This window comes from Ovis canadensis, chromosome 1 (assembly GCF_042477335.2).
Source record: "Ovis canadensis isolate MfBH-ARS-UI-01 breed Bighorn chromosome 1, ARS-UI_OviCan_v2, whole genome shotgun sequence".
NCBI classification, from domain to species: Eukaryota; Metazoa; Chordata; class Mammalia; order Artiodactyla; family Bovidae; genus Ovis; species Ovis canadensis.
This window is the reverse complement of record NC_091245.1, coordinates 203,120,843-203,143,753: the sequence shown is the minus strand read 5'-3', so window position 1 is coordinate 203,143,753 and position 22,911 is coordinate 203,120,843. Positions and strand designations below refer to the sequence as shown.

Below are 22,911 nucleotides of genomic sequence, written 5' to 3'. Positions count from 1 at the left end.
AAATATTCCTGCTCTCAAAGAGTTAAGGTCATAGAAGAAATGATAGTCAAGTAAGCAGATTTGTAAGTGTGAAATAAAAGGAGAAATACCAGCTGCTTTGAGAATACACGGAGAAGGAAATGGCAGCCCACTCCAGTATTCTTGCCTGGAAAATCCCATGGACGGTGGAGCCTGGTAGGCTACCGTCCATGGGGTCGCAAAGAGTCAGACATGACTGAGCGACTTCACTTTCACTTTCTTTCGCTTTGAGAATACACAGCGTGCGTGTGTGCTCAGTTGTGTCCAACTCCGTGACCCCAGGGACTGTAGCCCGCCAGGCTCCTCTGTCCATGGAATTTTCCAGGCAAGAATACTGGAGTGGGTTGCCGTTTCCTTCTCCAGGGGATCTTCCCAACCCAGGGATTGAACCCACATTTCTTGCATCTCCTGCATTGGGTGCCAGGAGTCCAGGGAAATCTCCTGAATTGGGTGCCAAATCCAGGCTTGGGGAGGTAGTTCAAAGCTTACTTATCAGAGAAGGAAATCATCTGAGCTAAAACTTAAGAGATGGGTGGGAGTTGGCCAGGTGAGAAGGAGATAAAGGGGCTTTCTGGCCAGAGGGTCAGCATGTAGAAAGGCCCAGCAGAGAGGCAGCATAGCGATTCCAGGGCTGGGGAACCTGGTGTGATTCCTGGCTCTGCCACTCAGCACCTGTGTGATAGTGAACATTCAAGTCCTTTGTTTCTCCATCTGAGAAGCAGATAAGAATGGGAGCAACCTCATAACATTATGAAGACTGAGCTAGTTAATATTTGTAAAGCACTTAAAACAACGCTCTGTTTGTTACATAACAAACAGCATAAATCTTACGTAAACCATAGAACACATCTTTCCACACTGCTTCGGTCAGCAGGGAGTAAGAGAGAGGTTACTTTTTGGGGTCTTGTGTTCAAGAGAAACGTGCTTTTCCTCTAACCTCCACAGTAGCGGGTCCAGCTGCCTGAACAAGACTGCCCACTCAGTACTTCCTTGGACTGAACTCCTGGTCCACTCAAGAGACAAGCTAGAACCTCTCTTGTGATTCAGTGGTTAGGACTTACCTTCCAGGGCAGGAGGTGCACGCCAAAAAACCAAAATGTAAAACAGAAACTATATTGTAACAAATTCAATAGAAACTCTAAACGGTCCACATTAAAAAAAAATCTTGAAAAGAGAAAAAGAGAGAGACAACCTGAAGCAGGAGATCACAAGAGAACAGTGAGAGAGAGTGAGATGGCACTCAGATTAGCAAGTCAATGTGAAGACGGTCAACAGGAGTCCAGGAGAGCTGGTTGTGTATTGGAAGGTGAAGGCAGGGGCAAAGCAGCAGTGAGCCACCTGGGAATGCTGTCAGACAGACTGACAGCAGGTCCTTGCCAGCGCTTCCAGACCCCATGCAGAGGCAAGACTCCATCTCTAGGAATCCCGACCAGGACTAAGCCAGGTCCAGATCCAGGAAAACCACAATGCCAGGTAGGCTGTCAAACCTGTGATCATCTTTTTCTTTTGTTCTTTACACACACACACACACACACACACACAAATTAAAAGGCTTAACATGTGCCAGACTACATGCCAGGTGCTGGAAGTATTAATGATAAAACATTGTCTTTGCCTTCAAACACTTTCTATTAGTGAGACTAATGACAGGATAGACAGCAAATAATGTGCTGCTTTGACCAAAACAAAATGCACGGGGCACCAGCGTAACAGTCCCAAAGTTCTGCCCTTACCAAGCCCAGCTGTAAGTTGAGGGGAGAGGGAAGGAAAGGGGTCAGGATAGAGAGTGTAGATTAAGAAAGTCTTCACTGAGAAGAAGCACAATTATTAATATAGGATCAGAACAAATGGCTTCCAGAATGGCCTGTTTAAGCCACATCACAAAATAACTCTCTAGAACTTAGGAGTTGAAGTATGCAAAGAGAGAATCATATAATGAAGATAAGGACAGTGTCTGAATGAAAGAGAAAAAAATGCAGGGTATCCATTATATTGGGCTTCGCAGGTGGTGCTGCGGTAAAGAACCCACCTGCCTATGCAGAAGACAGAAGAGATGTGGGTTCAATCCCTGAGCTGGGACGCCCCCCTGGAGGAAAGCATGGCAACCTTCTCCAGTATTCTTGCCTGGAGAATCCCAATGGACAGAGGAGCCTGCTGGGCTACAGTCCACAGGGTGGCAAAGAGTCGTACATGACTGAAGTGACTGAACACACACCCACCCATTATATTAATGAGCAAGCCTCAAAAATACCATCTTATAGACTGTTATTCAGCAATAAAAAGGAGTGAAGTACTGATACATGCTATAATGTGGATGGATCTTGAAAACATTATGCTTATTTATAAAATACCACAGTATTGCATGACTCCATTTATATGAAATGTCCAGAAAAGACAGCTCTATAGTGGCATGAAGTAGACTGGTGTCTGCCTAGAGTGGGTGGGGTGGGTGGGGGTTGGAGGAAAATGAGGAGTGGTTCCTTATGGATATGAAGCTTCGTTTTGGCTGATGAAAATGTTCTAAAATTGATTGCAATGATGGTTTAACAGCTCTGTGAATATACTAAAAACCTATGAATTGGTGCACTTTGGGTAAGTTGCATGCTATGTGAATTACGTATTTAAAAAGCTGTCACAAATATAAAATAAAAAGTGGCTCTGTAGAAGAATAAGAAAAAGCTAGTGTGACTATATAGGGTGACTGTAAGTTCTACATAGGGTGTCAGGTGTAGTGACTGATTAGTCTCGAGAAGTGGTTCTCCACCCGGGCTGATTTTGCCCCTAGGGTACCTTTGGCAATGTCTGGAGACTTGCCTGGGGAGATGGTGTGACTATTATCTAGTGGGTAGAGGCCAGGGATGCTGCTAAATATCCCAGAATGCACAGGAAAGTCTCCCACAATAAAGAATTATATAGCCCAAAATGTCAGTAGTGCTCAGGTTGAGAACTCTGGTCTGAAAGAGGCAAGCAGAGTTCAGATCATGAAGGGTTATGGGGTCAAGTCATGGAGTTTGGCCTTCCTCTTAAGAGGAGTAAGGAACCACAGTATTTGGTGGGGAATTGGCATAGTGAGATCTGAATTTTAGATAGATCACTTTTGGTGCAGTTTAGAAAATGGACTGACAATGGAGGAGGGATGGAGATATTGATTACCCAACTAGGATGGCAGGAGAAGAAATGAAGGGATTTGAAAGATGTTGACTTAGAAGGAACGACTGGCGGAGCATGATGATTCATTTGACAGAGCTCAGAAACAGATGGAGAAGAGGAGGAGGTCGGCATTGAGATTTCCTACTTGTGCTAACAGCTGGAGGGCTGTAATGCCATTGGCTGGAATAGGAAACCAAGGTAAAGGAGCCGGTTTGTGAAATAAAATAATAAATTATATTCTGGATGCATTGAAAGTCCTGTGCAAATAAAAGTAGAGATGTTCAGGTGATAATAGAAGATAAAGTTATAAACGTGGGAGAGACTGGAACTGTAAATGGTCTTCAGGGTATATAAAGAATCCCCAGGATGACCAAATGAGATGAGATGAGAAAGCAGAACTCTGAAGGGGCACTAACAGGCACAGAAAAAAAAAAATTGCAAAGAAACTCAGAAAGTAGCCAGAAAGTTGAGGATAAAAAGAAAACACCACAAAGCAGGAAGGTATGGTATCATAGAGGTCAAAGGAAGATTGTTTCAAGGAGGCCAAGAGTATAAAATTTTGCATGGAGATCAAATAATATAAAGACTAAGAATTACCCAACAAATTTAGCAATAGTAGTTTGAGGGAGACAAGAGTTAGACTGGTTTCAATGGTGTGTGGGGGACAGAGAAGTCTGGTGTGGTGGGTTGAAGAGTAAGTGGGAGGTAAGGAAACAGAGGCAGTGAGTATAAGTGACTTGGGTATGGTGAAGGGAGAGAGCTCACTGGTAGCTGGAAGAGAATGTGGGGTTCAGATTGGGGGCTTTTTCAGAAAAAAAAAAAAGACTTCAACACTTTAAATGCTGAATGAGGGCGTTGGTAGACAAAAAGGTTAACATATAGAATGGGAAATTAAAATGTCATTGCTTAGTTTAGGTTAAAGGACATCTTGCTATCAAAGCAGTAGAGGAGGACAAAAGATGATGCAGATAAAATAAAGTTTATACTCTTGGTGGCAGAAAGTTGAGGAATATTTTCATTTGAAGATTTCATCTTTCCCCATGGATGAGGTAAGGCGATCTCCCGAGGGTAAGCCAGTGAAACAGCAGGGTTAGAGTTTTGTGGAGAGTGGACACAGTTTGCAATAGCTATAGTAGAGTGGAAGAGAAGGAAGCAGGTTGATAATCTAGAACATGACAAAGTCAAGTAACATGGCCATGGGATCGGATGAATTAAATAAATAGAGGTGAAGGTGATTGAAAATGAATGGGGTCAGGAATTTAAGATGGAATTTCCTCATTGAAGCTGATTCGTCTTGGCAGAGTAAAAGTATATCATTCTTCTCAGGATATGTTCAGATTCTAAGCAATGTCTTGTTTTGTTTTTGGTTCTCAATTGGATTTCATCCATAAATCCAGACTCAATAGTACTTGTTACATTTCAAATCTCTCTAGCACTTGTACTTACGGAAATTGTGCAGAGAAGAATGGAAATATTTCAGAAGGCTAAAATGAATATGGTCCATGATGTGCTCAGTGACTTGCAGGTTGCTTTCTCTTGCCCCGGTATAATTTTCGGTCATTCCAGGTAACATCTGTGTAGTGCATTTTCCCTTCCTCAAGGTAAATAGTCCCATTTACTTTGCCATTCTTGCCTCTTCTCAGATACTGACTTAACCCTGTGTACTAGCTTTTTTCTCTTCCAGCACGTATATTCCAGATTTCCTCCTTAGCTAACTGGGAGCACCCCAGTTTTCTCTGAAGGATAAGCCCACCAGGAGATGGCACTTCTGAAGGATGGCACTCAAGGCACTACTCTACTGTGCACCTGGGACAGCAGCACTAACTCGGGACACTGGGTACTCTTTCACATCCCCTGATGTAGATACAGAGAACTGATCTATCTACAGAATGCCAGATCTGGAACTGAACTTGGAGATCATCTTGTCCAATGTTCTATTATGCAGAAGGGGAAGCTGAGGCAGGGAGTTGAGGCAATATGTCCAGATCATATGGCAATCAGCTAGTGGCACAGCCTGGATTCAAATCCAGATCCTCTAACTCCTAACTTGATCCAGGTCAGGAAGCAACAGTTAGAACTGGGCATGGAACAACAGACTGGTTCCAAATAGAGAAAGGAGGACATCAAGCTGTATATTCTCACCCTGCTTATTTAGCTTATATACAAAGTACATCATGAGAAACGCTGGGCTGGATGAAGCACAAGCTGGAATCAAGATTACCCAGAGAAATATCAATATTTCAATTGAACTGAACTGATGTTTATCAAATTCCCTGGAATAATAACTCTTTTTCTTCTAAATATCTATGCCAGAATAATTTTTCAGCTGAGTTCCACGTATCAGTACTCTGAATATTCATTTTGCAAACCTCAGGAGCTTAACAAGAATAAAAAAAATAGATAAAAAAGTCAATTCATTATTGGGTGACATGGAATACAAATACAAAGTGTGAGAAAACACGTAAGAAAGTAAAAGTTCAGAATGTTTACAGCCTGATGACAACCATCAGGCCGTGACCAAAATGGTACATGACAGAGCATCATAAATTGTGGGACTATAAGGGAAGGGCAGGGAGAGAAAATAGTTCAACAGCGCTGATGCCTCAAGCAGCATTCATCACCTATAATCTCTCAGCCTCTCCATCTCTGGAGCAGGTCATGTACAGGGCGGGTTTTGTTCTGAAGTAGCTGCCCTCACTGATCTCTCTCTTCAGACCTGACACCTGCAACTGATACCTTGTAATTAAAAGTGATCACAGGGCCAGACAGACTCCTCCTCATTGATTCAGGATTATAATGTATCTGGATTTTAAAAAATGAAATGGAAAAAAAAATGTCTGAAGAGTTGGCAAGGAGGGCTACAGCTTTGACCTCTTTTTCCGAAACAACAATGGAAAACCTGATCTTCAATCTTGTAGCTGAGAATGAAGAGTACCCCAAGGACAAATACACAAAACAGCCTGTCACAATGAATTCCAGTGAAATCAATAACTTCAGTGGAAGACCCTAGGTTATATTGTAAAATTACTCCAGCATGAATCTCATGAACTATCCTGTAGGGTGGCAATGCTGAATCTTTGCAAAATAGCTACATTGAGGTCACGATCAGGAGTCCTTTCATGAACTCACGAAACCACTCCTGGGTGAGTCTGTGGCTTTGAGTCTGCTTGTTTCCTGCTCCTGGGCTGGGGTCCTGGCTGCTCTTTGCACATGTTGAAAATTCTCACTGACGTCAGGAGAGGCCCTGGGGCTCTCACTGAGGCCTGAGCTACACTTCCATGGCCAGATCAAAGCTGCAGAGGTGAAAAACCAGTTCGGCTTATTAGTGTGAACAGTAGCAGACTGTGTGGCGCCTTCTGCTTCTTGTTGCCGTGGTCCTGGATTGTCTGCCTTCGTTTCTGTAGCTACTCTCCCTGGATTCCAGTATGTGCTGCCATTAATTAAATTCATACATTAGGACTGTGGCTGTATCTTGGCCTCCATCCATCAGAGAGCAAGCAGCTTTCTGGTGCCGAGTCAGTTCAGCTGTAATAACTAATGAAGGCTGACCTTGCTTTCCAGAACCTCACAGTGGAAAAAAAGTACACAAGTGGAATTTAAAGTACCTCGATTCGCTTCCTATTTCTGCCACTTGTGTGTTAGATCTTGGCTCAGCAGTAAAGAATCTACCTGCAATACGGGAGATGTGGGTTCGATCCCTGGGTGGGGAAGATCCCCTGGAGGAGAAAATGGCAACACACTAGAGTATTCTTGCCTGGGAAATTCCATGGACAGAGGAGCCTGACAGGCTATAGTTCATGGGGGTCACAAAGGAGTCAGACACGAGTTAGCAACTAAACAACAGCAGCATGTTAGATCTTAGGATTTGCTCAAGCTTCCTGAGCCTCAGACTTTTAATTTATAGTGATTTTTATTCAGGAGTGTGTTTTGGTATCATTCTTGGAAATTTTAAAAACTATCTGACCTCCTTATTCCCAGACATGCAGAATCAGAATTTCCAGAGGTTGGCCTGGACTTCCAGATTTTACAAAGCTCCATTATACACATCTGTTCGGAAACATTCCTTATTAAGAGTCACAAGCCATTGGTCTATTGCAAGAACAAAAACAATATGGTGATTAACATATCTAAGATAAAGTGCTCTGAAGTTTAGTTGTTCATTTTATCTTCTGCTTTTCTTCTCCACAACATACAGATATTTTCTAGGTTCTTAGTCTTATATATCTCTCTCCTTTACATATAAAGGTCCTTATCTCTTTTTTACCCTTTATATATCCAGTTCAAATGTTCTATTCCATCCAAGAGCTTCTTGTTTTTTTTTAAAAATACTATCTGATATTTTGTAGTTATGGTTCACATCTAAAACATATTAATACATATACCATTAAACCTAATGAAATGGGCATTATTATTTCCATTTGGTAGATGAAAACATTAAAGTTCAACGATCTTAAGTAACTCAATAAGTATTAGAGGTGGAATCTATACCCTTGTCTTCTAATTTTAAGTCCAGTGCTTTTCTCCCTGAGTCAGTCTAGAAACAGTATCTGAATTTTTACTCGTAATTCAAATGTTAACCATTACAAAGCAAGGAAGTAAAGAGTAGGCCTGAGAGGCCCTTTAAAATCTCTTCTGTGTCTTGGTGGTTTAATGATTCTAGCTGTATGTTTAGAAATCTTGATAGCTGAATTCTTTATTCCTCCCCCAGATATTATGAGATGAGTAGAGAATTAGTTTGACTTGTGTGGGACCTGGCTCCTCTAGCGGAAAACAGCACAGAGGTAGCCTCATCCTAAGTGTATGCCAGACTAAGCATCCTCAGCGCTGAAGGTTTGGTGGGCTTTGTACAAATTCTTGAGCAGAGAAGGAGAGGAATCATCTCACCCCCCTCAGTGAAGGATGGAAGGACTGGCATTTGGATAGTTCTTGTCCCTCAGGTCAGCTAGGCTTTTGTAAAATCCAAGTGTGTCATGCTCCAGGGAAACAGTTTTCCTTAAAGGCAGACTCAAAGAACAGAGTTCTAGGTGTTTTGAAAAATGCCTTTTTTTCTCCTTCCCTGGCAGAAGCACAGGACACTACTGAGCGACTTCACTTTCACTTTTCACTTTCATGCATAGGAGAAGGAAATGGCAACCCACTCCAGTGTTCTTGCCTGGAGAATCCCAGGGACAGGGGAGCCTGGTGGGCTGCCGTCTATGAGGTTGCACAGAGTCGGACATGACTGAAGTGACTTAGCAGCAGCAGCAGCAGCAGTGAGTTTTTCCTGGAGGGAAAACTCACAAATGGCTGGGAACACTCCCACACCTTAGGCCTGGGCCCCCTGGATATTTGTAATGCCCATTCTTGGCTACTAAGGCTCCAGTTTCTGCTGCTACTATTTCCTGTGGTGGCTTCTGCTTCTGAGCATTTGACAGCAAAAAGCTGTGATCCTCTGTATCCCCCCAACCTGTTCCTCCAGTTTTCAGGGAAGCGGTTTGCTCTCATGAATCTAAGAAGAGTTGTTGATGTTGTTTGTCCAGCTTTTTTCTTGTTGTAGGGATGGGAGTGGTGACTTCTAAGCTCCTTCGATGTCAGACTGGAAACTGCCTTTTCACACATGGGCAGGAAGTGAAGGAAAATTAAGTTGCTCTTTGTCTCGGCTGGGGTTCTTCTAGAAGCACAGCCTGAGGTGAGAACTTGGTGCCGGTGGTTAATGAGGGGGTGATGCCTGGGGCAGGAGTGAGGAACTGTGTAGAGTGAGTCAGCTGTGCAAGAAAAGCCCACCAGTGGGTGCAGCTTCTGCCTGCTGGCTTCCTGGCTTGGCCCCTGGTGGCCACGAAGTGGAACCTAGAGACCTTGCTCTACCACAGCCTCACCACAGCTTTGGAACAGGGCCCAGATAGTTCTGACTCTGGTTCTAAAACCACCTGTGCTGAAGAAGAGGCAGTGGTTGTCAAGAAGGGGAGTCCAGGGCTCTGTTTGTAGGTTAAGCAGCCTGGAGTTGGCCACCCTCCTGTCTGGGGCCAGCTCTCTTCAGGCTCATAGTTCTTTCTCCCCTAAAATACCCAAAAGCTTGTTTATCAAGGCAAGCCCCAGCTTCCTAGAGGGACTGTGCAAGGCCTGACACCAAACAAGTTTTCACAGAAAACGTGAAATAAACTGCCTCTGAAAATTTGTTTTTGTTTCAGTTCTTTTGATTTTATACATCGCTTCTGGTTCTATCTAAAAACTTTTCTCTATTATCTTCTGAGTGTGATTTTTGCTGTCTAGAATGGTGTGCTCAGGAGGCTTAGCCCTGGGCCTGAGCAGCAGCAGGGTCTGGGCTTCCTGCTCCTTTCACAACTAGTATTTTACCTTTTACAAGAGTTGACAATCCAGACAGGGGCTGGACATGAATCCTGAGGTAGCCCTGGCCTCATCCAGGGAGGTCCACGGTACAGAGCGGGTTTCAGAGTAGATAAGAAGATATGATAGGACTATGTATCTCTGCCCAGACTGGGTTCCTAAGTGACTACTGTGCTCTCGGAGTCCTTATATACACACTTTGTAGATTTTTTTCACCCTGTTCCACTACAGATAGATAGATAGACCAAAGACTTTATGGTAACTTACAAAGAAACATGCAACATAGCAACAATAGAAAGCTAGAAAAGACTTCTATTTGTTTACTAAGTGCAAATAACTATTTTTAAAAAATTATTGGAGTATAGTTGCTTTACAATGTTATATTAATTTCTGCTGCAGAGCAAAGTGAACCAGCTACACATATACATATATCCCCTCTTTTTGGATTTTCTTCTGAGTTAGGGCACCATAGAGCACTGAACAGAGTTCCCTGTGCTGTGCAGTAGCTTCTCATTAGTTATCTATCTTATACATTGCAGTGTACATGTGTCAGTTTCCTAATGGGTGTCAATACTATTTGTTAAACCTCATTCAGTCTTCACAACAGCCCTGTTAGGTAGGTAGTGTTACTGTCCCTACTTTTTTGATGAAGAAACTGAGTCACAGAGAAGTTAAAGGGACTGGGCTTCCCAGGGTAAAGAACACCTGCCAATGCAGGAGATGCAGGGGACATGGGTTCAATCCCCGAGTGGGGAATATCCCCTGGAAAAGGGCATGGCAATCCACTCTGGGCTGGCTCCAGATCTATGCTCTTAACTGAAAGGATAAACTGAGAAAAGTGAGATGGCAAAGTGAAGCTAGATGCTCTTTTACATACCTGTCTTTCCTGCTGGGCTATGCCCTGCCTGAGGTTAAGAACCAGCAGGTGATAGATATTTGATAAATGTATGATTTGATCTCTTCAAGACAACTGTCTGATTCTGCTGTTTCTTAACTTTGCTGGTTCCCTGTTGTGTTTGTCACTATTTATATGTGCAGCGCAGAGGCCATGATGAGAGTAAAACCATCCCATCCCATTACATTCAAGGTAATGGGATCACAGAGAGTCAGACATAACTGAAATGACTTAGCATGCATGCACATCCTAACCAGAGCGGCAGTCGTTCCTAGGACATTCCCAGGAGCCCCAGCTCAGAGAGAGCCAGCCTCAGAGGAGCAGCAGGAAGATCCCCGCTCGGATTCCCACAGGTGGCTCCCTATGCCTTCTGCCTGTCCTTCTACCACAGGCAACTCATTTTTCCTTCAGACGAGCCCCTTCTTTCATGAGACTTTGTGCGGCATCAGAGAAGCTTGAGTCCTGACTCTGCCACTTTATGAGCAAGTCATCCTGGGGTCCAAGAGATGAAGATATTTGTCTGGCATCACCAGCACACCAGGGACTCCTAGTCCAGAATTCACCTTTCTGTGCTCTGAAACACTGAGGCAGGAGAAACGGACTTAGGTTAGGAATCATTCAGCCTCACTGTTCCCCAGATTGATCACCTTAAATGTCTTTCTGTATTTATGTTCCATATACCTATAGTGTTTATGCTAACTAATCAAAGAGACTTTTTTGTTATTACAAAATATTGAATATAGTTCCCTATGTGATACAGTAGGTCCTTGTTTATTTTATAGTAGTGTGTATATGTTAATCCCAAACTCCTAATTTATCCCTTCTCTCCCTTTTCCCTTTGGTAACCATAAGTTTGTTATCTATACCTGTGAGTCTGTTTCTGATTTATAAATAAGTTCACTTGTATTTTATTTTTTTTTTTAGATTTCACAAATGAGTGAAATCATACAATATTTGTCTTTCTCTTTCAGACTTACTTCACTTAATCTCATAATCTCTAGGCCCCATTGGTGTTGCTACAAATGGCATTATTTCATTCTTTTTATGGCTAATATTCCATTGTGTGTCTGTGTAAATATATATATATATATATATATATATATATATATATATATACATACATATATATATCACATCTCCTTTATCCATTCATCTTTCAATGGATATTTAAGTTGCTTCCATGTAAAAAAGTGCTGCTATAAACATTGGGGTGTGTATATATTTTTGAATTAGAGTTTCCTCTGGAAAGAGATGTTTAAAATGTAAAATTATCTCTACGTTAAGGAGTACATTTCTTGTTTCTTGCTTCTCTCCTTTAACCAGGCCAATCCTTCCATATCCATCTATTCCCAAGCTAGAGTAATTATTGAAATAAAGTACCTACCTCTGTCTCATTGACTACGCTAAAGCCTTTGGCTGTGTGGATCATAAGAAACTGTGGAAAGCTCTTAAAGAGATGGGAATACCAGACCATATTACCTGCCTCCTGAGAAATCTGTATGCAGGTCAAGAAGCAACAGTTAGAATCCTGTATGGAACAATTGATTGGTTCAGGGTTGAGAAGGGAGTACGACAGGGTAGACTGTTGTTGCCTTGTTTATTTAACTAATATGCTGAGCACATCATGAGAAATGCTGGGCTGGATGGGTTACAAGCTGGAATCAAGATAGGCGGGAGAAACATCAACAAGCTCAGATATGTGGATGATGTGACCTAATGGCAGAAAGCTAAGAGGAAATAAAGAACCTCTTGATGAGGGTGAAGGAAGACAGTGAAAAAACCGACTTAAAACTAAATACTAAAAAAATTAAAAAAATAAGATCAAGGCACCTGGTGCCATTAATTCATGGCAAATAGAAGGGGAAAATGTGGAAACAGTGACAATTTTCCTCTTCTAGGGCTCTAAAATCACTATAGATGGTGACTGCAGCCATGAAATCAGAAGATGATTGCTTCCTGGCAGGAAAGTGATGACAAACCTAGACAGTGTGTTGAAAAGCAGAGATATCACTCTGCCGACAAAGGTCCATGTAGTCAAGGCTACGATCTTCCCAGTGGTCATACACAGTTGTGAAAGCTGGACCATGAAGAAGGCAGAACACCAAAGAACTGATGCCTTCAAACTGTGGTGCTGGAGAAGACTCCTGAGAGTCCCTTGGACAGCAAGGAGATAAAACCAGTTGATTAAAGGAATCAAACCAGTTGATTAAAGGAACTCAACCCTGAATATTCATTGGAAGGACTGATGCTGAAGCTGAAGCTCCATTAATTTGGTCACCTGATGCAAACAGCCGACTCATTGAAAAAGTCAGTGAGGCTGGGAAAAATTGAGGGCAGAAAGGAGAAGAGGGCATCAGAGGATGAGATGGCTGGATGGTATTATTGATGTAGTGGACATAAACTTGGGCCAGCTTTGAGAGATGGTGAGGGGCAAGGAGGCCTGGCATACTGCAGCCCATGGGATCATAAAGAGTTGGACACAACTGGATGACTGAAAAACAGCAACATCAAATGGATTACTGCCATAGATAGGGCCTCCTTCTCCTCTCTCAGCCCCACCCACTCAATCCCTATCAATAATGTTCTTTTTCGCTCCACTTAAAATGTCCCAAAAAAGAACACATCTCTTTGGGTCAAACTTTGTGCTAGACTTTGTGATAGGTCATGTGATATTCTGAAAATGGGTACACGCCTAAGATAATGAAAACTGTACTTCCAGTTCAGTTCAGTTCAGTTCAGTCGCCCAGTCGTGTCCAACTTTTTGCGACCCCATGAATTGCAGCACACCAGGCCTCCCTGTCCATCACCAACTCCCAGAGTTCACTCAAACTCACATCCATTGAGTCAGTGATGCCATCCAGCCATCTCATCCTACGTCATCCCCTTCTCCTCCTGCCCTCAATCCCTCTCAGCATCAGGGTCTTTTCCAATGAGTCAACTCTTCGCATGAGGTGGCCAAAGTATTGGAGTTTCAGCTTTAACATCAGTCCTTCCAATGAACACCCAGGACTGATCTCCTTTAGGATGGACTGTACTTTAGTCCTAGTTTAATACAATCTATCTTGGCCTCAGCTTCTGCAACTTGTAAAATGAAGAAGCTAGACTGTTGCAGAAATGGCAAAAAAAATGTCATCTATATTCAGTTGGCAATGACTGCCTAAATCACTGATGAAAGAGTTTTTGAAGTTATGCCCAGACACAAGAGAAGGGTGCAGTCATTGATTAGCAATGTCTGTCTTGAATAAGAACAGGACAGTGACATCATGTGCCATCCAAGGATTAGGTGACCCTGAAGATTCATTTCAGCTCCAAACTGTTGAGTATCTAAATTTTCTTTTTCAAAACTGACCTGCGCTTTGTGTTCTTTGGGGATCCTTTCTCTTTTCTGACTGTCTCTCAGAAACTTTTTAGCCAGTCTAGGATAAGGCACCAACAGTTGATGAAAACATTCAACTCACTGCTATCAAGCCTGTGTGAGATGGTTAAGTTGTTTCAATATCTCGTCTCTCAGTGACACGGGTGGGAAGGTCATGAGATGATGTGTGAGGTTTCTTCCAGCTGTCAGTTCAGTTCAGTTCAGTCACTCAGTCATGTCCAACTCTTTGTGACTCTATGGACTGCTGCACACTAGGCCTCTCTGTCCACCACAAACTCCTGGAGTTTACTCAGAGTCATGTCCATTGAGTCAGTGATGCCATCCAACCATCTCATCCTCTGTCATCCCTTTCTCATCCCACCCTCAATCTTTCCCAGCATCAGGGTCTTTTCAAATGAGTCAGTTCTTCGCATCAGGTGGACAAAGTATCAGAGTTTCACCTTCAACATCAGTCCTTCCAAAGAATATTCAGGACTGATTTCCTTCAGGATGGACTGGTTGGATCTCCTTGTCATCCAAGGGACTCTCAACGGTCTTCTCCAACATCACAGTTCAAAAGCATCAATTCTTCAGTGAGCAGCTTTCTTTATAATCCAACTCTCACATCCATACATGACTACTGGAAAAACCATACCTTTGACTAGATGGAACTTTGTTGGCAAAGTAATGGCTCTGCTTCTGAATATGCTGTCTAGGTTGGTCATAACTTTTCTTCCAAGGAGCAAGCGTCTTAATTTCGTGGCTGCAGTCACTATCTGTAGTGACTTTGTAGCCCCACCCCCCACCCTGCCCCCAAATAAAATCGGTCACTGTTTTCATTGTTTCTCCATCTATTTGCCATGAAGTGATGGGGCCAGATGCCATGATCTTAGTTTTCTGAATGTTGTGTTTTAAGCCGACTGTAAGTTCCATGATTTGATAATACTGAAGTCACGATGTCTTGGCACAAAGAAACAGTGGTTTACAGTGGATCCATGGGGTTTTAAAAAGGCTGTGATTTCTTTCTCTTCTTTATTTTCCCTTCATGGTGGTGAGGAAGATAATGGGCTTCCTCCAGTTCTCAAGTCTCAGTTCATACCCCACGGCCTCCCCATGCTCCTTCTGTTCTTGGACCAGGCTGGGCTGGAGCAGTTGCGTATATCAAAGGAAACACATCAAACAGAGGCCAAGGGAAATGGCAGGGAGTGCAATGGACCAGTCAAGGCAACATCTGGGGGGAAAGGACCATTTGAGGAGTCAGGAGACAGGGATGCTCTGAAGATACAGGACAAAAAGGTGGACTTGGGCTCAGAAAGTAGAAGAGGAAGGGTGGGGAAAGGGCCTAGGCATGGTTGGACAAGTGAGCAGAGTTCAGAGCTAAAAAATGGGATGTCTGTGTTCTGGCCCTCTATTGGCAATAATTTTCTGCATAGCCTTGGGCAGGAGGACCCTTTGTGTCTCTGTTTTTGGTTTTCATTTATCTACTTATTCATTTATTTTTGGCTGTGCTGGGTCTTTTTTTTTGCTGCATGCGGGCTTTCTCTAGTGATGAGCAGAAGCTTCTCTATAGTCATGCTGCACAGGCTTCTCATGTTGCAGAGCCCCAGCCCTAGGGTGCATGGGCTCAGTAGCTGCAGCCCATGGGCTCAGTAGTCGTGATCACTGGCTCTAGAGTGTGGGCTTAGCTGTCTTGTAGCATGTGGAATCTTCCTGGACCAGTGATTGAAGTCAAGTCCCTTGCATTGGCAGGTGGATTCCTAACCACTGACCACTAGGGAAGTGCTATGTCTCTGGTCTCTGTTTTTTTAATGTATAATAATCAGAAGGAAAAGAGGACAAGTTGATTCCTAACAGATTTCCAATTATAATACTCCATGGGTTTAACCTGAAGTTCCTACAACTATCTGTGCAGACAAGAGTATCCTATATTGTTTCTGCAGACATAAGCACCCTCAATGTATAAAGTTATGAAAGTGGGAGAGTTTGTATAGAACTGAATATCCTGGGAGGGTAGGATAGGGGAAGAGGTTTCTGCCTCCCAAATAGAGCATGTTAAAATCTAGAAAGCCTGAGAAGACTTAGGGTGATCCTGTCTGGGACTTCCAAGGGTTGTAGTGGGATTTCCAAGGCCACAAGCATCCTGCTTATCTTAGCTCCCTCATTTGAATTGCAATCAGAGGGACAGAGCTTACTTTCTGGGATCTCAGACTATTTTGAGTTAGAAGTGACTTTGTTGTTGTTGTTTAGTTGCTAACTCGTGTCTGACTCTTAGCAGCTACATAGACTGTAGACTGCCAGGCTCCTTTGTCCAAGGGATTTCCCAGGCAAGAATACTGAAGTGGGTTGCCATTTCCTTCTCCAGGGGATCTTCCCAACCCAGGGATCAAACCCATGTCTCCTGCATTAGCAGGCAGATTCTTTACCACAGAGCCACCAGGGAAACTCAGAAGTGACTTTGACTTTATAGGTCATCCATTCCCAATACTTCACCCCAGGAATGGGAACTCTATCATGACATCCAAAGATGGCTCCCACTCCTGCTTGTATATTGCTTTGCATGATAACTTACACAGTGAAAGGAGGAGTTAAGAAATCCTTTCATTTGTCCCACAGTCATGCTTCATGACCCAGGAAACCTCACTAGACCAAATCACTAGGTCAGGGTCTCAAGATGGTTCTTCCCACTGGTTCCAGGATGCCAACCTGGAATCCAAAACACCATCCTGAGCTCTCCTTGGGGAAGGAGGTGGCTGGAGACATCGCAGGTTAAGAGTCACACAAGAATGAGTTCAAGATTATACTGCTTACTAGCTGGGTGGCTTTGAACAAGGCAACCCCCTAAACCCGGCTCTCTGTGCCACTCACCTGAAAGATACCAGGAATAATCCATCCCCCATTAAGGGACTATGGTGAGGACTCATCAGGTACGTGAGAGACACCCTGGACACGTGCTCCCCTACATCGACCCCTGCGCTCCAGTGTCTACACGAGGGCGTGAGCACCTGTGGGGGTAGGAACTGCTTCTTAGTTGACGTTGCTTGTCCCAGTGCTGAGCATATTGCTTTGTGTGTGTGTGTGTGCTTAGTCACTCAGTTGTGTCTGACTGTTTGTGACTCCATGAACTGTAGCACACCAGGTTCCTTTGTCCATGGGGATTCTCCAGGCAAAAATACTGAAGTGGATTGCCATGGAATATTCCTGACCCAGGAATCGAGCTAGGGTCTCCTGCACTGTAGGTGAATTATTTCCCAGCTGAGCTACTAGAGAAGCCCGAGCATAGTGCTTTGCCTAGTGTAAAAACAAGAGAAAAAAACCAACAACTAACTAATAGGTACCTCCCGAATCCAGACCAGAGGTTTGCACTCAGACATCCCTTAGCAAGACCTGTTCACAAACTAGCTAATCCCTGCTGCCCCCTGTCCTCAGAACGAAAGCTTGCTCCGTGTACTCGGACAGCCTGAAATGAAAGTCAGGAAACCAGCTGCCGTGTGTTCCGAGAGACTGAAACTGGTTTCCTCCTTGCTGGAAACCGAACGCCACTGTCAGCATGGACGCCAGGCCTCCGAGCAGGGGGCAGCTTTGGGTGTCAAAGAATGGGAGCAGACACTTCAAGAGCTGATCTGTCAGGAGAGACCCCGGGCCAGATGGACCCTGAAGATGGATGCAAACCTTCGGCCAAACTGTGTGGCCCAGGGGTGGAGGCAATACCAGCAGAGAGGATTTGGCAGGTATGTGAGTCTGTCTAGCTATGGGCCTTTCTGGGCCAAGAGGCTCAGCTTGGCACCGATGAATTCTTTTGAGAGCTTTTAAGAAAGAATATGTGTCACCAGGCTGTTCATCCTTTTGCAGTTACAGAGTTTTTTAGTATGGAAATGACATGGTTCTAAGCCTCTATTTTGGCTTAATGGTAGGAAATTTCCTCTAGTAAGGTTTCTCCCCTAAATATTTTTGGAAATCCCCAGGGGATGAAATAAATCTGCCCCCCCCCATCCTCTCACCACCATTTATTCCAGACTGCCACTATATAGAGACTTCTGCTCTTTCTTCCTGCCTTAGTTTGGACTGGCTTCTGCAGGCTGCAGCAGCCCTACAAGCCTAGTCCTGGTCAGTACCAGCCTAGAACTGGGGCTTTCCTTTATGGCCCCAAGAACTGACTAAGGCCAGACTTTGACTATTATTATTATTAATGGCTTTGAATATTACTTTACTGAAGACCTGAAGAGGGATTGGTGCTGCAAGAAATTAAAACCTGGTTCTTAATGTCCCCAAACACTGCCCCTCCCTTATTGACTGTCTCCCTCTCACTTCCAGTGAGACTTCAAGTTTTAGGAATCAGCCTCCTTGCCCATGTAGGAGGGTTAGAAATGCTGATTTGGACAGTCAAGTCTATTTTTTTATATGGCATGCAAGGACCTTCACTTCAACTGTTATATTTCTTCCTGGCCTGCTCCTAGCTCACCTGAGATGTCCTCTCTTCCCTTATGGGTTATTAGCCATGACACACATTTCAAGACTTCTATACCCTTGTCCATGATGTTCTGCCTATTCAGCAGGCCATTTCCTTCCTGCCTCCCTATTTACTCCTCAGGGAATAACTCAAGTGCCCTGAAATTCCTAGACAGAGTAAGTGTTCCTTCTTCTCCATTCTCATAAGACAATGAATAGTTCTCTCTCTCTATACATATATATAATGTATATATACAATGTATATATGTATATATAATATAAACTATTGACTTGAGTCTATATATATATGTTGGTAACATATTTATAAATAACTTGTTCATATTTTACATATTACAGAACACATATATACTTATATATAAATTATTTTTAGCTGCAGAGCATATTGTTATAGAAAGCCTCCTGGGGCTCTACCGAACACAGTTTTCAAGCCATTGGCTAGAGCCCATGCATCAGTTATTCTGCTCTGCTTGGAACCCAGTGTACTAGGTAAGAGTCTCTCTTTGCACCAGCCAGAGCGCTTGAAGGGACTCATGATGTCTTTAATCACTTTGGCGCTCTCCCAAATGAACAGGTGCTTCTCTTGTTCAGATGAATTGACCTGATAGTCATTCCAAGATAGGAAAAGCAACCTACCAACATAGTTTTAGAAAAATATTAACCAGTTTTTAAAAAAATACTTTGTAGTTTACAAAATGCTTTCACATATTCTCATTTAGTCTCATGACAATCTAACTCTTGAATAGTTTTCCCTTTTTGAATATAAAAAATGAGGCTTAGAGAAGTGCTTCTTTAATATAAACCATGGGCTTCCCAGATGGCTCAGTGGTAAAGAAGCTCCTGCCAAGCAGGAGGCACAGATTTGACCCTTGAGTTGTGAAGATCCCCTGGAGAAGGAAATGGCAACCCACTCCAGTATTCTTGCCTGGGAAATCCCATGGATGGAGCAGCCTGGAGGGTTACAGTCCATGGGCTTGCAAAAGTAAGACACGGCTTAGCAACTAAATAACAACAACAATGTAAATTACTGACTTGAGTCTCCAACTCAAGTATTGTGCTTCCAGGTTCTAAGTGACGTAGAAAACAAACCCCATTGCTCAATAGAGGCAATGTGGTATAGTAGATAGAGAACAGCTTGGGACTGGAAGCATGGCTCTACCATTTAACTTTGCGAGTCCCTTAGGCAAGTCATGTATCATTTTATGATTCAGTTTCCTTATCTGGATATTGGGATCAATAATGCCTACCTAAGAGGGATGCTTTAAAGATGAAATGGGATAATACTGTAAGCATTGCTTCAGAATAGGTACTCTATGAGTTCTCTGTGACCTTGTGAAGACCACATTTCACTGGCAAATGGCAGAAATGTTTTTCCCTCTGAGACATTCAGAAATGTTTTACTGGCAAAGAGGCAGACTTGGGACCACATCTGGGTGGGAGTTCAGTGGGCCACAGGGAGAAGCTTTATTAGAAACACAGTCCCTCTCATTCTTGTGAAATTGTCAATATCACATGCCCTTTTCCAAGCTGAAAGGGTTCTCAGAGACCAGGCCAGGCCCGTTTCCCTCAGGTCATCAGCAGCTGATGGTACAACGATCTGTCTGTGTGCAGGTTTCAGTGTTCCTCATGCCGTCGAAGCTGGGCTTCCGCCCAAGTGCAGATACTCTTCCACATGTACCTGGAGAACCAGAAATCCACGGGCAAGGTGCTCATGAGGATCTTTGGACAGAGGTGCAAGAAGTGCTTCCAGTCTCAGTTTGAGAAGCCTGATTTCTCCCCAGAAAGCAGCCAGAGGATTCTGAAAAACCTGGTGCAGCGTGTTCTGGAGAAATTCTACAGAAATGGTATCAGGAAGGTTTCAGAGATACCTGTGAAACCAGAAGTACCTTTGGATGGGTCCCATGACAAGGCCAATTGTGAAGCATGCATTCTGGGCTACTGTGGACTGAGCTTAGAAAACTGCATGACAGGGCCAGGAAAATCCTCTCTCTCCTACATGAACACTGGGAGTTCCTCTCCTCACAATGGTGACGAGTGTGGCCAAAACCGATCTAGGAACCACTCAGCAGCGGGGAGTGGGTATTCTGAAACCCTTATAGGCTCAGGGTCCAGCCATGTCACTGCTGGGATCCAAGTGCCTGGGACAGGCCCTCAGCCTAAACGGGAGATGGGCCAGCTGTTCACACCAGGGGGAGATCGACAGGCGGCACGGGCAACCGGCCCACAGCCCATCCAAGTAGCAAGATCACTTCCCCCAGGGTGGACCGATCCACGGCCCAATCAAGCAGTAGGCCCACTACCTGCAGGGGGTGCATATTCACAGTTTACACTGAGGAGAGGCCCACAGGCCCCCCGGATGACGTACTCTCAGGCTATAAGGATGTCAGGCCAGCGGTCAACACAGGACGCACAAGCCACACAAGGGGCACAGCTTCAGGCCACAAAGACGACAGAACCACAGCCCACCAGAGGGACAATGCCAAGGGCCACATCAAGGTCAGCCAGTCAGGCTAAAGCGAGGGCAGGCCCCCCACCACAGGGGTCAAACTCACAGCCTGTACAGGGGGCAATCCCAAAGGCCACAACAGGGTCAGACATTGAGGCTACAGGGAAGGCAGGCTCCCTACCCCAGGGGTCAAGCTCACAGCCTGCACAGGAGGCAATCCCAAAGGCCACAGTAGGGTCAGACACTGAGGCTACAAGGAGGGCAGGTCCCCCAGTGGGGTCAAGTGCACAGCCCACATGGCCACATGTAGGACCTTCGTGTGGAAGTCAAGCTGCCTGGGGCAGGGAGGAGAGGTGGTCACCTGGAGGGTCTGCTTCAAACAGCTTTTACAGATTACCTCCCTCAAATGATTTCCGTAACCAGGAGCAGCTCTTCAGGTGGGGCTATGCCTGTGTTTTCACTCTGTTTACCTTTCTGGTGTCTAAATACTTATGAATAGAATGATTAAAAAAAAAAAAGAGCTGTCTTCTCTTGTCTTACTTCCATGGTAGTCAGTGAAGTGGCTGCCATTTTAATATGACAAAATTTGCTCTGGGACCAATGCAGGGTCAAGTTTAGAGAATAACCAATGGTTCCTGGACCTCCTCTGTAGGTAGTTCAAAACATGACCCAGGGAATGCAAACTGATTCAGCTACTATAAAGAATACTATGGAGATTCCTTTTAGAAAACTAAAAATAAAGCTATCATATGACCCAGTAATCTCACTACTAGGCATATACCCTTAGGAAACCATAATTGAAAAACACACTTGTATCCCAATGTTCCTTGCAGCATTATTTACAATAGCTGGGACAGGGAGCAACCTAGATGTCCATCGGCAGATGAATGGATAAAGAAATTGTGGTACATACACACAATGGACTATTAGCTACAGAAAGGAATGCATTTGAATCAGTTCTAATGAGGTGGATGAAAATAGAGCCTATTATACAGAGCGAAGTACGTCAGAAAGACAAATACTCTATATTAACACATATATACAGTATATATGGAATCTAGAAAGATGGTACTGATGATCCTATTTGCAGGGTAGCAAAAGAGATGCAGAAATAAAGGACAGACTTGGGGCCACAGTGGGGGAGGGAGAGGGTGGCATGACTTAAGAGAGTAGTGCTGAAACACATACATTACCATATGCAAAACAGACAGTCAGTGGGAGTTTGCTGGATGATGCAAGGAACCCAAACCAGGTGCTCTGCGACAACCTAGAGGGGTGGGATGGGGAGGGATGTGGGAGGGAGTTTTAAGAGGGAAGGGACGTATGTATACCTATGGCCGACTCATGTTTATGTATGGCAGAAATTATCACACTATTGTAATTATCCTCCAAATTAAAAAAATGACCTCACAGATAATGGAACCAATAATATTTGTTAAATCATTAAAACATTTTTGCTGGTGCGTGCATTCATTCATTCATTATTATCAATATATATAGACCATATCTTGACTAGAACTGAGGGTCCTGAGTTTCATCAGAAAATTATTGTAGCACATTGAATAATGGTTCCCCCAAATGTTTATGTCCTAATCTCCAGAACCTGTAATATGTTACTTTACATGGCTAAAGGGACTTTTCAGATGTGATTAATTTTAAGGATCTTGAGATGAGGAGATTATTCTATATTATCCAGATGGGCCAAGTGTAATCACATGGGTCCTAATAGGAGGGAGGCAGGAGGGTCAAGGGGCTTCCCAAGTAGCGCTAGTGGTAAAGAACCCACCTGCCAATGCAAGGAGACAGAAGAGATGCAGGTTCAATTCCTCTTGTCAGGAAGATCCCCTGAAGGAGGGCATGGCAACCCACTCCAATATTCTTGCCTGGAGAATACCATGGACAGAGAAGTCTGGTGGGATGTGGTCCACAGGGTCACAAAGGGTTGGACACAACTGAAGTGACTTAGCAGGTAGTACACACGCACAAGTCGGTCAAAGTCAGAAAAAGGAAATGTAACTGTAGAACTAGAGGTTGAAGTGAGGTGTTCTGAAGGTGGAAAAAGACACCATGAGCTAAGAAATGCATGCAGCCTTTAAAAGCTCATACAGGCAAAGAAATAACATTTTCCTCTGGAGCATCCAGAAGGATGCTCAGCTGACATGTGACTTTAGTTAAGTGAGACAGATTTTAGACTTTTAACCTCCAAAAACATGAGATAGTAAATTTGCACTGTTTTTGAGACACTAAATTCATGGCAAT

At 43.8% G+C, this 22,911-nt stretch overlaps 1 protein-coding gene across 1 annotated transcript; it reads left to right on the top strand.

Annotated features, from left to right (window-relative positions):
- Positions 1-17,289: 17,289 nt before the first annotated feature.
- Positions 17,290-22,125, top strand: RTP4 (receptor transporter protein 4). The gene is given in 3 exon segments (XM_069579501.1): positions 17,290-17,314; positions 17,317-17,470; positions 19,818-22,125. Coding segments are annotated over 3 exon segments (1,509 nt in total). The 3' UTR covers positions 21,148-22,125.
- Positions 22,126-22,911: the final 786 nt, after the last annotated feature.